General features: G+C 37.4%; 1 protein-coding gene across 1 annotated transcript in view; it reads right to left on the minus strand.

Annotated features, from left to right (window-relative positions):
• Positions 1 to 851: 851 nt before the first annotated feature.
• YTHDF2 (YTH N6-methyladenosine RNA binding protein 2) overlaps positions 852 to 18,794 on the minus strand; it is a 30,248-nt gene continuing 12,305 nt past the window's right edge. The window contains exon 5 of the mRNA XM_027518503.1: positions 852 to 1,701. Within this exon, the coding sequence (XP_027374304.1) occupies positions 1,678 to 1,701 (24 nt within the window). The 3' untranslated portion in view covers positions 852 to 1,677. The remainder of the gene's footprint in view (positions 1,702 to 18,794) is intronic.

Here is an 18,794-nt window from a genome sequence, read left to right on the forward strand (position 1 = left end):
GATAAAAGCACAAAGGACTCCCTGATTTGGGGGGACTGTATTTCAAAAAGCTTAGCAAATAGGAATATCTAGATATACTGGACCGTGTCTCAGGCAAAGCAAAGTTCTCAACTCTAAGCGTTAACAATAATGCTAGTTATTAATCAGCAATTTATTAATTTTATCACACTCTTGAGTTAGTAGCCTGGGTTGTGTAGAATGGGATGAATAAATCATTTGAGGGCAAAACACGATCCAACAGTATTATCTATTTTCTGAATCCTTTCTTATTACAGAAGTTTTTACATTTAACTGAGACACCTTAAGGGCTAAAAATCTGTAAGAAAAAAGAGAATCTCCAAACCTTAGAAAATAAATAATGATGAATCAATTACCCTTATGGTTACATGGTTCACAAAGAATTGTGAAATTCCCATTGGAATTTCTTATTCTTGGGACACATGGAATCCTGCCTAAGTCAGTCATATTTCAGATTAAACATGTATATCCTTGATACTGGGCTCTACCTATTTTGCACAGAAGATATGTGGCCAGGTTACTACAGGGTTATTAGCACAGTGCCTGCCAGGCAACTAATAAAGACTCACAATCAAATATTTGTTGAACAATTTAGCACAGCAGTGGCACTACCTTCTCAGGAAGTATCCAGAAATAAAGCATTATGAATATTGGCCCACCTTGCTTTGCAGTGGTCATGGTTATCCAACCCTGGGTACAAAGCAATTCCTGAACTATTCCATCTCAGTGAACTTTCTAAAAATGGTTGCTGTCTCACCTCGTGAAACTCCTTGTACTCCAAAGCTTTCACAAAACATAGCAAATCAAATAATACTAATAAATGGTACTAGAAGTGATGCTCAACAGGATCTCACGTTTATTGAGAAGTGATTAATGGTAAAAAGAAAGGCAATGCCCTTTCCTCATTGGCTGAACAAGAAACTGAAGAAACATTCACTACACGTTTTTACAATATTTTTCTCTTCCAAAATGCATTTCTGTAAACAAGTTTTTACCACTGTTCTTAGCTTTGAAATCAAATTAATCCTGACTTAATCAGTATAATGTACAAGAACAGAACATTTCTTAGGACTCCTAGTACTTTACTTTGAGAAACAAAGGATCAGAGAAAATGAACCACCCTTAAAGACACAACCTTGGGTAACACTGTTAAATTCTCCAAGACAGAAATTCTTCATAAAAATGTTCTTCCAGTTCGGAAGGAAAAAACCAAATTCCCACTTTCTGGGGTGGATGCCCAAAACCTTCAAAACTCAAGTGTTCTCCAAGTGCAAATGTCAAAACGGGGGGAGGAAAGGGTTTAAAAATTAGAGAAAACTGTATGTACTTACGGACTTTAAAATCCGAAAAACATAGTAAAAAGACAAAAAAACAAAGCATTATGCTCTGAAATCACAACCAAAGCCAAAATAAAAGGGACATTTTTCACCTAAACTACCTAGAGGGATTTTTTGTTTAGTTTTTCCTTTTTCTTTTTTTTTTCATTTTCCAGTTAAGTCCTATGTCATTTGTGAAATTCCAATACTTAAACTGCAAGTCTGCAATCGTCTCTGAAGTCAATGAAATTAAGAAAAAAGTCCTAATTCTCTTGAAGGTCATTTTTTTTCCTCTTAGGATATGCAGATGCAACCGTTGCTGCAGTCTGTGCAGAACTGCCTCTTATTTCCCACGACCTTGACGTTCCTATAGAAGTTAAAAAAAAAAATTGAAATGGTTAGTTAAAACTTATCTGAACAAGAATTAAAACTTCATAGAATAACACTACAAAAAATTAATTATTTGAGCTAAACAGAAGATTCCCCACAGGTAAAGAATTTTTACTTCTAATATTTTAATTTTAAAAATTTATTTTTGGCTGTGCTGGGTCTTTGCTGCTGCCATGGCTACTGTCCAGTTGCGGTGCGAGGGCTTCTCACTTCAGCAGTTTCTCTTGTTTGCAGAGCATGGGCTTGGGGTGTGGGCTTCAGTAGGTGCAGCTCCTGGGCTCTAGAGCACAGGCTCAATAGTTGTGGCCAACGGGCTTAGCTGCTCCACAGCATATGGGATCTTTCCAGATCAGGGATCAAACCTGTGTCTCCTGCATTGACAGGTGAGTTCTTTACCACTGAGCCACCAGGGAAACTCTACTTCTAATATTTTAAACGGAAGTACTAACACTCATGAACCCTAATTAATATGAAATTATTTGTCTTGCGTAAGCCCTGAACAATACCGGAGTCATCTTCTATTAGTCCCAAGGCATTAAACATATTCACAGGCGTCAATTTCCTTCTTGTTTTTGGTATAGTGAGGATATGTATCTAGGCCATGGGAGAATTAATGAGCTGACATACAGAAAGCTCTTGCTCCATAGCAGGCAAGAAAATCATCCTTTTCCCCAAGGGAGAGTTTAAAATCCACTCAGAAATGGATTTTGAAAACTGAATGCAATACTTATGTTCTCCCTGAAATAAATCTAAATGCTCCTTTTCAGCTTTTCATAAATTTACCCTAAACATCATTCCATTTCACACACTACCTCACAAAGGAATTTTAAAACATACAACTAAATCCACATGCCTTTTAAAAGCAAAAAACAAAAGCAAAAGCATTAAGTGGTTAGGAGCAAGTGCACATACCTGAACTTAAGACTCGATTCATCAAGCTACGTAAGTAGTCATTTGCTCCTATTCACCTTATGGTAACTATAGTTCTGAAGTTAAATATTCCTATTTAAAAAACAATTAAAAAAAGCCAACTACCACTTATGGGCTACCACATTCTAGGAACCGTACATAATGATCTTCATAACCAACCTGCAACAACTGAACTATTCCCACTTTAGTGATAAAAAACTAAAACTCAAAATAGTTACTTGACCAAGGTTTCCCAAGAACCAAGATTTCAAACCCATGGCTATGTGGTTCTTTGTCTACAACATGTAGGAATATTTATGCAAAAGTCAACAAAGTGAAGTGAGGCTTTGTGGTGAACTGACTACCCTACCACTAAATTACTTCATGGATATAAAAAACAGTAAACTATCCAGAAGGAGCAGTTATCTTTTTGTGATGTCCTATTGGACGTATCTGGAATTCAGAGATAAACTCACCAACATACAAAGATGTGGGATATTATTTTCAAAATAAGTCATTTGGAAATTTCAAACAATAAAATTAACAAAAAAATTCACCTACATGCTATTTCTGGAATTCAAACTCAATTCAACAATTTGAAAAAGGAAAAAGAAAAAAAGAATAAGAAATTAAATCCAACATAAATAAGGGACCTCAAAAATTCTGATGTTTCTGAGCTGCAATATTGACCCCCCACACACTTTCTATATAACTGTCCCAAAGTTTTGATGATGGATATATTATTTATAATAGGAAAATTCCAACTAAAAAAACCTCTGGCACTGACCAAAATGAAACTTTCAACAGCACATTGATTCTCGTATCAGTCTTTTTTTTTAATTGAAACACAGCTGATTTACAATATTGTGCTAGTTTCAAGCATATAGTAAAGTGATTCAGTTACATATATTCTTTTTCATCATGGGTTATTACAAAATACTGAATGTATCCTATGCTGTAACAGTAGGTTCTATCAATCATTTTTTTTCTTTTTTTTAATTTAAGTATAAATGCTTTACAGAATTTTTCTCCTATCAATCTTAAACTTATCTACCTAGTTCAGTCTTTCTTAATTTGGATGAATACTATTTATCTAACCTCTCTACTATTGCTAATGAAAATCTATCTTTCCTTTCAGGAAATATGGACTTTTTTCATGTTTCTTAATTAAATCTCATTCTTATAATTTTAAGCCAAGAATGCTTGGAATACCTAGCCTTCTGACCTTTAGGGTACAGTTCAAAACTCCTTCCTCGAGACTTCCTTAACCACTGCAGTTTTCAAGGTCCTTCTAAATCTGCAACCACAATTGAAAATTAAATTGTTTTGTTTCATAGAAAATTAGTCCCAACTCAACCAAAAGCTCCTAGAAAGCAAAGCAAAGGTCTTCAATTAAGCTCACTCACAAACTTACTTACAAGTCTGGCAGTGGATAAGAGGCTACAACTGACTTTTAAATAAAATTCTGGTTATCACAAGGAAAAAAAATGGTAATGGATGTTAATTAAACTTATTGTGGTAAGCATTTCTCAATATACACATTTATCAAATAACTATGCTGTAGTCCACATTTAACAATGCTGTATGTCAATTATATCTCAAAAAACTGGGAAAAATCCCTAGAGGCAATTTCTATTACCAGTTCCTCCTGTCCTTTCTGAGTTATGTTAAGCAGATAAAAGCTGATATTGTTTGTTTTTTGCTTTTCACAAGTAGCATATAACACTCCCTTCACTTTGCTTTCTCCCCCCTCACTTAATACGTCCTGCAGACTGTTCAATTTCAGCACATATAGATCTGCTTTTTTATGGATCTGGGAGCACCCTCCTAGCTCTGAATATAAGTACTGAAGATCTAAAAGAAAAGTAGTTCTCAAAGACATGCTGAATGAAAGAAGCCTTAAACAAAAAGAATGAACACATAATGTATGACTCTAATTATGTGAAGTTTTATAACAGAAAACAAATCTGTGGGGACAAAATTAGAAAAGTAGTTGTCTTTGGTGAAGCAGGGGTGGGACTGACTAAGAAGGGGCATGAGGGAAACTTCTAGGATGATTTTTTTGGATCTTTTTTTAATTATTATTTTTGATGTAGATAATTTTTAAAGTCCTTATTGAACTTGCTGCTTCTGTGTTACGTTTTGGATTTTTAGTGAGAGGTAGGTGGGATCTTGGCTCCCCACCAGGGATCGAACCTGCACCTCTTACATTGGGTCACCTTCCTGGTGACCAGGAAGTCCTCATTCTATATCTTCATAGGAATTTGAGTTAAATAGGTACGTTTGTCAGCATTCCACAAATATACACTTGTGCATTTCATGTAAGTTAAACTCAGAAAGTACATAAAACAAATACTGTGCTCTAATAATGACATGTATGCTGAAATGTTTAGGGGTGAACTGTACTGATAATGACAATTTCTTTGTAATGCATCAAAAAAGAAAATGGACTGGTAGACAAAAAAAAAAAAAAACGGGGAATAATTCTGCCTACTATTTCTTATTTTAATATAATGTGGCCCCAAGAATACAAATAAACTTATATGCTCCAAAGCTAAATTAGAAAACCTAGACTCTGCCAAATCTGTTTTCCCCTAAGAAATACATTTATAGGAAATTCCCTGGTGATCCAAAGGTTAGGGCTCCATGCTTCCACTGCAAGGGGCATGGGTTCAATCCCTGGTTGAGGAACTAAAATCTCCATGTGCCCAGTGGCTTGGCAAATTACAACATTTAAAATATTTAGTGAAAAGAAATTCAAAACAGCACTGTGAAACTGCACTTATTATAAACAAAGTTTGTTTCTCTTTATATAATGTGATACTAAATCCACAAACACCTGTGTTCAACTTTGCCTCCAACAAAACTATTCCTGAATTTAACCACACAATTATACCAAGAGGGCAAATACCACCTGTGTCCTAATGTAAACCTGTGTGGCAGAAGGTTTACTTTAAATCAGGGGTCCTAAAACACCACCCCACCCCACAGTCTGTCAGGAACCATACTATACAGCAGGAGGTGAGCAGCTGTGGTAGGGCAGGGGCCAGGGTACGGGCAAAACCGAAACCACCCCCCACACCCACACTATGGAAAAATTGTTTTCCACAAAACTGATCTCTGGTGCCAAAAAGGTTGGGGATCACTGCTTTAAATTATGGAAATTTGATGCAAACAACAAATGGCATTAGCTGCCTTAATCTCCTAATCAACATCAAGAAAATATCACATTGATCTAATTCAGCAAGCTGATTAAACTGCTCTTCTACTTCCAAATACAATTTTGATGTGTACACAAATAAGCTTACATATTTACAAATAAATATCCATCTTCTCAGAAATTGTAAAGATAATTAAGCATTCACATCTTGAAAAGTAAAATGAATTTGGCACCAATAATAAAACTGTAAATGTAAATAATAATAAAACTGTAAATGATAAACATAATAAAACTGTAAATGATTGACAGATTTTTAATATTTCTAGATATTTTAAACATTAAAAAAAAAAACAAAAAAAAACTAGGGGGAATTCCCCAGCAGTTCAGTAGTTAGGACTTCACACTTCCACTGCAGGGGACATGAGTTTGATCCCTGATCAAGTTTGATCCCTGGTCAGGGAACTAAGATCCCGCAAACCACAGAGCACAGCCAAAAAAGAAAATCAAAGCAAAACACAACAACAAAATCCCACAATTTGGCTAGAAACAGAAATGAATCAGATGACCCTGCTTGAAGGGCCCATGACTGCCCAAATCTATGATGATGTGAGCCATTACACAGCCTTAATGATAAGTGATCTGGTCCCATCACTTCATGGGAAATAGATGGGCAAACAGTGGAAACAGTGTCAGACTTTATCTTTTTGGGCTCCAAAATCACTGCAGATGGTGACTGCAGCCATGAAATTAAAAGACGCTTACTCCTTGGAAGGAAAGTTATGACCAACCTAGACAGCATATTCAAAAGCAGAGACATTACTTTGCCAACAAAGGTCCGTCTAGTCAAGGCTATGGTTTTTCCTGTGGTCATGTATGGATGTGAGAGTTGGACTGTGAAGAAGGCTGAGCGCCGAAGAATTGATGCTTTTGAACTGAGGTGTTGGAGAAGACTCTTGAGAGTCCCTTGGACTGCAAGGAGATCCAACCAGTCCATTCTGAAGGAGATCAGCCCTGGGATTTCTTTGGAAGGAATGATGCTAAAGCTGAAACTCCAGTACTTTGGCCACCTCATGGGAAGAGTTGACTCATTGGAAAAGACTCTGATGCTGGGAGGGATTGGGGGCAGGAGGAGAAAGGGACGACAGAGGATGAGATGGCTGGATGGCATCACTGACTCGATGGACGTGAGTTTGAGTAAGCTCCAGGAGTTGGTGATGGACAGGGAGGCCTGGCGTGCTGCGATTCAGGGGGTCGCAAAGAGTCGGACACAACTGAGCGACTGAACTGAACTGAATGATACGTGAACAACTATCTTAGTAATATCTTAACTGGGCAAGAATTTAGCAATGGATGCTAAATCTAAAGGGTGAATATTTGATGAGGAGCAAGATATTTATAGTCTCAAACTATTTTCCCACTTATTGAAAGGAAAACAGCACCTTTACAATGAAGAACCACGTGAATACCTTAAGTGATCAAAGTAAACACTACCAATTATGGCATAAACAGACATCTTACGCCTCCTAATGTGATGCGCTGAGGACAGTCACTTATGTAGTATTCCTGTCAGAAAAGCATAATCTGATTATACACTGTGATGAAAGGAAACTTTAGACAAACCAAGGACGACATCTACAAAAACAGAATTCACATACTCTTCAGAAATACCATGTAAAAAACAAAAAGGGCGAATGGGTGGGATGCTGGTGTGTGATTATGTGTGTCTAACTGCAGATTAAGAGACTAAAAAGACATAAAACTGAAAGGTCCTGTACTGGGCCCTGGACCACAAAAAAATTGCTACCAAGGACATTAAGACAACTGGTAAAAATATGAATACCATGTGTAGATTAGACAACAGTACTGCATCAATGTTAAATTTCTTGATTCTGAAAAACTGCACTGTGGTCATCAATGTATGCTCTTCTTTTTAGGAACTATACAGCAAAGTATTGAGGAGAAAAGGGAATTTTCTCCTTGGAATGCCTTGGAATTTACTTTCAAATGATCCACAAAAAAATTTCACACACATCTCCAAAGAGAATGATGAAACAAATCTAGCAGAATATTACACTGGTTAATCTGGGTAAAGACTATTTGGGAGTTCTTTGCAATGTCCTTTAAATTTCTCCAAATTTGAAATTATTTCAAGATAAAAAGCTAATAAAATGTGGGACAGTTCATTTAATTCTGCAAAAATTGACTGCATTAAAAAGCTATGTTTGGGGACTTCCCTGGCGGTCCAGTGGTTAAGGCTCTGCACGTCCAATGCAGGGAGTGTTAGTTCCATCTCTGGGCAGGGAACTAAGACCCCACATGCAGGTGTAGCCAAGAAGTTTATGTTTACCAACTCATGAAACTTTGAAATGTGTTTATTTCCTCTTATCTATACTAAAATCATCAAACATGAGAGTATTTTAGCAAACGAAAAAGAAACAAATCTGCCTATCAGCTTTTTACAAGTCTTTTAAAATGAGAAAAAATGACAGAAAAGATTCTAACACAAGGACCATTATTTTAACCATTTGAGACATTAAAACCTTTTAGGTTTCTATAAAATACTTCTCTTACAAAAGGTCTTTTCTTTTACTTGTTTGACTATTTCTTATTACTGCAGGAATTCCAATAAATTTATTGCTTTGACAATCTATGGTCAAGACTTCATTTATCAGATGTATTTATAACATTTCTAATCAACCAGTGCTACCATGGTAATATTTAATAAAGAAAAACTGGGGGTGAGACAGAAGAATGATGATAGATATACAATAAAAGGAAAGAGCAGAACACATAAAAGCAAGCTGAGACATCCAAGGGGTCCAGGTCTCAGATGGAATTGCCATAAGCACAAAATGTACTTGTCTTGCTGGACACTCCAGCTTTTATACATGGAGATGCTACTGATCCACCAAAGCAGGGGAAGTGGTAAGGCATATTGGCTTTCCCCACAGTGGTGTCATCTTGCAGCCTATATTTACCACATTTTTTAAACCTGGTGTCATATGCAAGGCAGCTATAGTGTGATCACTGGTAGGAACAGGCTGGAGTGGCCAGTCTAGGTTAAGCCCCTATATAAGATCCTCAAGCACAAACACAAAATTAATCATGAAGTCCTAGTTAAACAGAAAACAGACCAAATGCTAAAAGGAAGGAAGATGCATTCCCAGAGCTTTACAATACTGTGATGTAATAAAGAATAAAGGAAAATAGCAAAGCAAGATTTTACTGAATTCACACTGCATCACAAAATTCCCACTAGAACATTCACCTAATCTTTAAATCAGTTCACAATCCCATTGTTCATTGTTCAATAAAGGAAAAAATCTTATGAAATTAAATGAGATAAATTTAAAGATATTAACTAAGAATATATAAGCCAGGGCAAGAAGTTTCTAGGCCTCAATATCTGGTCTGTCACTTAAATAACTAGAGGTTAATACACCATCTATCCATCATATTTTAGTCTCTTCTCACCTTACATCTATGACTATAAAATACAAAAATTTATTTTTTTAGGAAAAAATTTTTATTTTTTTATATTTCTTTTAGGAAATATCCTAAAAGCCACAAAGTGGCAATGTTACTTAAAGTCTGCACATTTTAAATCTCTTTCTGAAATTCTTTAAATCTGCTTAATTTTTCCTCTATTTAGCTTAATATCCTCTCTCATCTCTACTACCACTCCTCTCCCCACTTTTAAGTGGGCCACAAACACAGCAGGCACACACACATCTATTCATCAGATATAATTTTATTAACTTTAAAATCTGATGTCTATCCTCTGAAATAAAATTTACTTAACAGCCCTCAACTAAATCTTATGTCCCCATGGTCCTTGGTAGATAAGAACACACACTTCACAACCTCTGGCTGAAAATAAGAAAATGGTAGACAGTTTAACATGAGAAAATAAGATTATACTAAAATAACTTTCACTGTTTTATATGGTTTATGGAATAAATCTTTTTTTTTTTTTGGTCCCACTTTGAGATTTGTGGGATCTTATTTCCCTGATGACCATGGATTGAACTCCTGCCCTCAGCAATGAAAGTGTAGAGTCCTAATCACCAGACTGCCAGGGAATTCCCTGAAAACAATCTTAATAATCCCTGATGTTGTTAATATATGCATTACGTGAATCTAAGGGCAGAAAGATCACAAGCTATATATAATTAATATTCTGCCTTCCCCATAATGAAGGAACAAAAATATCTTCCATCAATTCTCTAATTTAAAGCAGAGCTATAGTATTTTATTTAAAGTATCTTCTATCTTCTCCCTTTTGAGATTTTCTAGGTGCAGAAATGGACATTTAGTTGAAATAAACTTCTAGGAAATGACATAGGAGCACCAGGATGAAGTAAATGCATTTAACTATTAACTTTTCCTACCATCACACTTACAGAGTTAGTAGCTGAACTCCTATATACATTTCACCAAAAGGGTTAGAAGTAAAAGCCTGGATAATCTACTATTTTCAAGCCCTGAATAGTAAGTCTAACTAGTAACAGAACAAAGGGTAAGACAGATTACATTTTTTCAGTTATTCTTCAAAAATAACTGGCTCTCCAATAAGGAATACATTTGCACAAAAACTAATTTTACAATAAAATCAATTTCTGAAAACACTTCAGAATACAATTTAACAAATAAGGTTTTTTAATAACTTGTCAATCAAACCCCCCAGCTCCCAGCATTTGACAGTAAGTACAGAAAATGAAGCAATCACTGAACATGTTTCCCAGCTATTTGATAAATGACATAGCCTCCAGTTCGACCTTCAAAAATTTCCAGTGGAACCATCCTCGACACCTCCATGAATACCTCTCTAGTCCAAGCCACTGTGATCTCTCAATAGAACTTTGCTACAGACTCCTTTTAACTGATCTCTTTCAGTATTGTGCCCTCCTCAGTCTGTTCCAAGAATGGGGACCCAGCAGCATTATTAAGTACTGTATCAAAAGTTACTGAAGAATTTGATGTTTGACCCAAAATAAACACAAATGTATGTATATTTATGTGTGTATATATATATTTATATGCCTGAGATTATGGCTAATATTAATAAAAGACCTGTATGCAAATACTTCAGTCATATATATATATATTTAATCCTAACAACTCAGTAAGATTCTCCCCCTATTTTCATAAAATACTAAGGCTCAAAAGGTTTACTTGCTCAAATCACTAAGAGGCAGAGAAGGCTCCTAGGCTTTTCACTACTATGTTAACAAAACCAGACTCTATGACTCATGCTCAATCAATAATACCAACCTAATGAACAATATATAAATATCTAAGTTTTTTAAAAGGCCCATTATACATAATATACTTCACAGAATCCCTTCCCACAACCCCCCAAAACTAATTACCTTTAAAAATCAGTTAACATCTTTGGACAACTTCAGGATGGATAGTGGCCACTAAATCTTATTCCTTTAAATTATCTAACAACTCTAAACAATTAAGGTGCTCATAAAAAGGAAGATACAATAAAATAAGGTAAAACTTAAAAACATTAAAGCCTCTCAGAAGTAGAAGCCTCTGAGGAGTAGATTACAGCATGAAGTTACACGCAGGATATTCAGTTACACTGCCACCTTTTAATGAACAATTACAGGCAATTCACTGGAGGCTCATAATATTGATAGCTGATGAAAAATACTACTCAAAAAACCCTTTCAGCCTTAAGGTAGGCCACAGTATAAAAAGGTATACAGCCAGGCTTACCAGACACATATAACTTCTAACATTGTTTCCAAACATGAAGTCTTGAGACTAGCAGGCAGAGACGGGGAAAACTTTAGGCCAAAGGAAGAAACTTCCAGGAAAAATAAGCATGAGGAATTTGAGGCGGGGGAAACACAAAAAACTACCTAATGACATTCATAATTTAAATACAAGGGAATCAACTATGGAGCTGAGAAAATGCAGATTCCAAAGCCTCAGCTGCAAAGGTGCTCACTTAGTAGGAGAGGAAGGACAAGAATCTGTCATATAGGTACTCTCAAATGGTAACTTGTAGGACTTCTTGCTTGGTGGTCCAGTGGTTAAGAATCTGCCTGCCAATGCAGGGGAGGTGGGTTTGATCCCAGAGCAACTAAGCCTGCGTGCCACAACTACTGAACTGGTGCCCTAGAGCCTATGTCTGCAGGAAACCTGCGTACAACTAGAGAAAGGCTACACACAGCAACAGCCAAAGATAAACAGTAAATAAAATTTCTAAAAACTAAAAAAAAAACAACCCAAAGAACCATTTATGTTCTCCCTTACTCCTGCTGTCTGTCATTAGCAGCAACTCTCAAAAGGTTAGGTAGATACAATTTGCTCCATTTTTATGCTTGTGATGAGGGAAGTTTTAAACCTAAGTGCTTAAATAAAGGTTTAAGTTTCAATTAATTATGCTCTCCTCATATAGGCAACAAAGAGGTGACTGGCTATAGGCCTCAAGAGATAATAGATCATTGCTGTTAGCTACTTTACTTTAAATGATAAATGCGAAGATTCAGCAAGACCAAAGAACAAAAAGCTTTGGGGCACAACAAATTCCAGCTCTTTTACGACCTAGCCAGTGTCTTAAGAAAGTTATTCCTTTTTGAATCTCAATTCCCTAACTGTAAAATGAAAATAATCTTGGGGATTCCCCAGCATCCAATGGTTAAGAGGACTCTGTTTCCATTGCATGGCGCCCAGGTTCCACCCCTGGTGGGTGGATCCCCAGTCAGGATCCCCTCCCCTCCCTGAGCTTCACAGTGGGGCTAAAAAACAAAACAAAACAAAATCTTAACTATTCTACAGGATTGTTACAAGGCATGTGCAATAACATATGGAAAGTGCCTTATATAAACGTGCAAAATAATGGCTAAATATGGGTGAATATCTGAGGTGTTAAGGGGGAAAAAGCAGGATTAGATACTATATAGAATATGATAACTACATAAACCACTGAACTGTGCAGGAAAATCAGCCAAAATGATGCGTGGTTTTGTCAGAGCAGAGAAACTATGGGTCAGCTTTCATTTATATTTTCAGTGAAAAACAAATGCAATGGGAAATATGCAAATGTTAATATAAAACTGGCACCCAAATTTAACACAAATTAAAAATTCAGTATGCTATCCACACCAACTGCCAAAAAGGTCCACATGAAGACAAAAGCTTCTATATGTCTACCCTTTATAAATGACTTCATGTTTTACACAAGTTATCTGTCCAAAATTTTCAGCTTTGACACATGTAGCAGAGTATTAAATATCTTGTTTCATAAGAACCAACAGGTATTACAACAGCAGTAAATGCAAGAGTTGGAAAGAGCAACTGCCTGCTTCTTCCCTTCCCTGCCCCCCACATTCAACAGCTGAAACTTGAAGACTTAGCCATTTTCTTCCTTCATCTTTCTTTCCACATTCTTTTTCTATATACATGTCCTTCCAGACCCAACTCAACTCGTCTTCCATAAAAATGACGACCCTGGTCTTGCTATTCTTCTCTTCTGTACTTAGTTTCATACTGTTAACTTAGCACTTTAATACACAGTATCCAGCGATCAATGCAAAGAAATAGAGGAAAACAACAGAATGGGAAAGACTAGAGATCTCTTCAAGAAAATCAGAGATACCAAAGGAACATTTCATGCAAAGATGGGCTCGATAAAGGACAGAAATGGTATGGACCTAACAGAAGCTGAAGATATTAAGATGGCAAGAATACACAGAAGAACTGTACAAAAAAGATCTTCAGGACCCAGATAATCACAGTGGTGTGATCACTGACCTAGAGCCAGACATCCTGGCATGTGAAGTCAAGTGGGCCTTAGGAAGCATCACTAAGAACAAAGCTAGTGGAGGTGATGGAATTCCAGTTGAGCTATTCCAAATTCTGAAAGATGATGCTGTGAAACTGCTGCACTCAATATGCCAGAAAATTTGGAAAACTCAGCAGTGGCCACAGGACTGGAAAAAGTCAGTTTTCATTCCAATCCCAAAGAAAGGCAATGCCAAAGAATGCTCAAACTACCACACAACTGCACTCATCTCACACACTAGTAAAGTAATGCTCAAAATTCTCCAAGCCAGGCTTCAGTAATATGTGAACCGTGAACTTCCTGATGTTCAAGCTGGTTTTAGAAAAGAAAGAGGAACCAGAGATCAAATTGCCAACATCCGCTGGATCATGGAAAAAGCAAGAGAGTTCCAGAAAAACATCTATTTCTGCTTTATTGACTATGCCAAAGCCTTTGACTGTGTGGATCACAATAAACAGTGGAAAATTCTGAAAGAGATGGGAATACCAGACCACCTGACCTGCCTCTTGAGAAACCTATATGCAGGTCAGGAAGCAACAGTTAGAACTGGACATGGAACAACAGACTGGTTCCAAATAGGAAAAGGAGTACGTTAAGGCTGTATATTGTCACCCTGCTTATTTAACTTATATGCAGAGTACATCATGAGAAACGCTGGACTGGAAGAAACACAAACTGGAATCAAGATTGCCGGGAGAAATATCAATAACCTCAGATACACAGATGACACCACCCTTATGGCAGAAAAGTGAAGAGGAACTAAAAAGCCTCTTGACGAAGGTGAAAGAGCAGAGTGAAAAAGTTGGCTTAAAGCTCAACATTCAGAAAACGAAGATCATGGCATCTGGTCCCATCACTTCATGGGAAATAGATGGGCAAACAGTGGAAACAGTGTCAGACTTCATTTTTCAGGGCTCCAGAATCACTACAGATGGTGACTGCAGCCATGAAATTAAAAGACGCTTACTCCTTGGAAGGAAAGTTATGACCAACCTAGATAGCATATTCAAAAGCAGACATTACTTTGCCAACAAAGGTTTGTCTAGTCAAGGCTATGGTTTTTCCTGTGGTCATGTATGGATGTGAGAGTTGGACTGTGAAGAAGGCTGAGCGCCGAAGAATTGATGCTTTTGAACTGTGGTGTTGGAGAAGACTCTTGAGAGTCCCTTGGACTGCAAGGAGATCCGACCAGTCCATTCTGAAGGAGATCAGCCCTGGGATTTCTTTGGAAGGAATGATGCTAAAGCTGAAACTCCAGTACTTTGGCCACCTCATGGGAAGAGTTGACTCATTGGAAAAGACTCTGATGCTGGGAGGGATTGGGGGCAGGAGGAGAAAGGGACGACAGAGGATGAGATGGCTGGATGGCATCACTGACTCGATGGACATGAGTCTGGGTGAACTCTGGGAGTTGGTGATGGACAGGGAGGCCTGGCGTGCTGTGATTCATGGGGTCGCAAAGAGTTGGACACGACTGAGCGACTGATCTGATCTGATCCTATACTGTTTCATCTAAGACACCTCCTCCAATACACACCATCTTATACTATTTTATCTGTTATCTCCTCCCTAGGGTTAACTGGAGTTAAATTAGTTCAATTAGGGATTGTTTATTCAGCAAGGGATGAGAAGTATTAGGGCAATATTTACTGAGCTAGCTGTCAGCTCCTGCAGGCTTGCAGAATTCAATGGTGAGGAGATCACATTTGCTTTCCCTAATTCAGGTAACAGAGCTTTTTCTCTTCTACAAGAAACTCCTAACTAGTGCAGGTGTCAGTCCTTATCATACAGTTTTTTAAGACAGTCAAAGCCAATACTGTAGCATCCCCAGCTTCTGTGAGATGTTTTCTTAATCCCTCCCTTTCTCCAAGGCTAAATAACCAATAGACCTAGATGAGATGTTGAAGCAGCAGATTCCTTTCGGTTCTTGTTTCAAAACAGATCACCCCAACTCCCAATTCCACCTCCTTGCAACCATTCATTCATTAAAAAAAAAATTCCTGTCCCATCGTGGGTTCCCAATTCTGCTTCACAGAGGAGGTACTTTGAAGATCACCCAGAGGGGGAAAAAACACTGAGCATGTTAAGAATCCTCCTGTAAAGCAGGCGACCTGGGTTCAATCCCTGGGTTGGAAAGACTCCTGGAGGAGGGCATGACAACCCACTCCAGGATTCTTGCCTGGACAATGCCCAGGGACAGAGGAGCCCATAGGATTGCAAAGAGATAGACACAACTGAAGCAACTTAGCACAGCACACATGTGAAATTAGCCATTCATGGGGTTCTGAGCAAGTGTTTGGACCAGAAAAAAAAAATTGCGATGTTAAAAAGTCTTAAAACTTATAGGACTAACCTTTACTTCTGGTAGATAAGCAAAATGGTTCACATCGCAGTAATTCTTGGTTTATACTACTCAGAGTAAATACAAATAGTAAATGATTCTAAAATTGTTAACCACTCCTTGTCCCAAACTATTCAGGTTTGGAAAAATGGCCCCCTCTAGATCAATCTTTACCCCTATCCAAAACAGAATACTGGACTTCCCTAGTGGTACAGTGGAGAAGAACCCACCTGCCAATGCAGGGGACACAGGTTCCATCCCTGGTCCGGGAAGATTCCACATGCCTCAGAGCAACTAAGCCTTGTGCGCCCCAACTATAGGGCCTAGGGCAGCAACTACTGAAGCCCGAGCACCTAGACCCTGTGCTCTGCAGCAAGAGAAGCCACTGCAATGAGAAGCTATCGCAACGCAACTAGAGAGCAGCCCCGCCCACTGCAACTAGAAAAAGCCCACCACACAACCAAGCAAGACCCAGCACATAAATAAATATAAAAAAGAAAAAAGAACCAGAATACTGACATTTTCAATACTCAACTGTATTTCAGAAACTGTTACATGGTCTAATTCACCAAAACAGCCAATACTAACTAAACAGAAGCTGGTCTTACTTCATTAAATCTCTTTAAGACTTGGTTGGAATAGACAGCTTGGAAAACTTAGCAGGTTGGGAAGGGTTAGAAAACTATAGAAACAACAGCAGAGTCTGTTGAATAATGTGTGGAGGACAAAACCTTCAAACCCTTAACCAAGCACTCTCATGTTACTTTTATTCAGATAGTTGTTGGCATTTGCAGTCATCTGCTACCTCTCTGCAGTCTCTGAATAAGTTGATTATACCCCACTGTTTGAAATTCTACTCAAGATATAGCCCTTTCCTGGTTCTCTTTAAAACTCAAACTACTCCCTCTCAATCTCTCTCACTTGCTCCCTCTTTAATTCATCCTTTAAATTGTGTTACTGCTGGGGGTTCTTTCTTTGGCCCTCTTCTCTCACTGGACGTTGGCTCTGGAACCACAATAAGTAGAACATCAGCTCTGCTTTCTTAGTTTGGGTAACTGTGCAGAGGTATTTACTCTTTAGAGTTCTCTAGTCTTCATCTGTAAAACTGAGGTAAGTTGTATCTATACCACAATGATAGAATTAAATGAAAACATACATAAAAATATGTATTCAGGACAGCTGCATACTATAGACACTATAGAACATATAATTTCGGCCATTATTTTTATTACCAATATTCTTAAAAAATCTTAAACTCATCCATGCCTTTACCTACACTGAGGGCTGAAAACTTCCAAATTTCTATCAACAGACCTCTCTCGTGAGCCCAAGATCCTACCATCAACTGATTGTACCACAGGTACCCCTAATACTATTTCCAAAAGCCAACATATCTCCAAACCCTAACCTGCTGCTCATAGTACTTTCTAAGTTTTTTTTTTTTAATACCTATCAGCAAATGTTTCTATCACATTTCCCCATTCCCACTATCTTGATTCAGGCTCTCAGTGTCTTTCTCCCAACTATTGTAAAAAACTCTCACTTGGCCTCTGAGTCACCTCTACCTCTCTCTATTCATTTAACAGATGATTTTAGTTGCATTGCTAACCTGAGTTTCCAATTTCCTACCTATAAATTTTGTGTCTGAGAGTTGGTGCGGGGATTAAAGTAAACTATGAAAGTGCCTAACAAAGTTAGTGCCCATTACTGACTTAAGACAACTGAAATGAAGACGTATGTCAAGACTTCACTGGCTCATCAATCTGAACAACTTCCTTGCTAAACTGGATAATGATTCTCAAATTGTGGAAGACTAATTCCTCAAATTTTGTGTTATTCAAAATATGTTAGGATAGAGACATAAGTGTGTTTAATCTGCATTAAGGGAGCTTCCTGGTAGTCCAGTGGTTAGGACTCCGCACTTTCACTGCAGGGAACATGGATTTGATCCTGAATGCCTCACGGCAAATCTGCATTATTTTCTCTATCACTTTTAAGTCTAGACAATCAACAAAAATCAAGTTCTGATTTGTATACAGCATTTGCCAATTTCTGTAGTGTCAATAACATAGCTGACCTCAAACTAAAAATGGGCTATCTGTAGGGCTAAGAGACATGCAATTGCAGTGTATTATATTGATACAGACATAACTTCAAGACTGATTAATTTAAATATTATGGTTTAATGGTAATAACAGTATTCTAAATTTATGTAGTTTAATTTACATTTCAAATTGTAGTTTATAATGTAATTAAACATAAATAGAAATCTAAAACACCTATTAATACAATGTATTTAATTTTTAAATTCATATAATTTGTTTAATGATTGTATTTAACTGGCTTGCTAAAATTCTTGAAACCTAAACAGCTGCCTCACAATGAGCAAGCTCAAGCACATTATTGGACTTGGACACTGAAATACCAACTCCACCACTTGTACCTATGAGATCTCTATACAGAACCTCTTTGAGCCTGCTTCCTCATCTAAAATATGAGAATGATATACTAGATGGGAAAGCTAAACTTTTATGTGCAACAAGTTCGAAGCACTGTGCTATCATTAAGTGCTTATTACCCCCTTACTCATTCTATTTGATACAGACCAAATGCTGTTTCCTCCATGAAGCCTTTCTTAATTTCCCCAAACTTACCACTTCTCCAGAAAGCCAAACTATTTCTTCATCCCTCTGTTACAGCTCTTATCTCATATTTTATCCATTTTGTTGTACACTTAACAACACTATTTGGTCCTAAGACAAAGATGGTGCCTTGTTTATCTGTTCTATCCCAGCAATTAACACAAACACATTTGTTGAAAGATAGATACAAACAAAGGGCATGCTTCAAAAAGTT

This window comes from Bos indicus x Bos taurus, chromosome 2 (genome assembly GCF_003369695.1).
Source record: "Bos indicus x Bos taurus breed Angus x Brahman F1 hybrid chromosome 2, Bos_hybrid_MaternalHap_v2.0, whole genome shotgun sequence".
Classification (NCBI taxonomy): domain Eukaryota; kingdom Metazoa; phylum Chordata; class Mammalia; order Artiodactyla; family Bovidae; genus Bos; species Bos indicus x Bos taurus.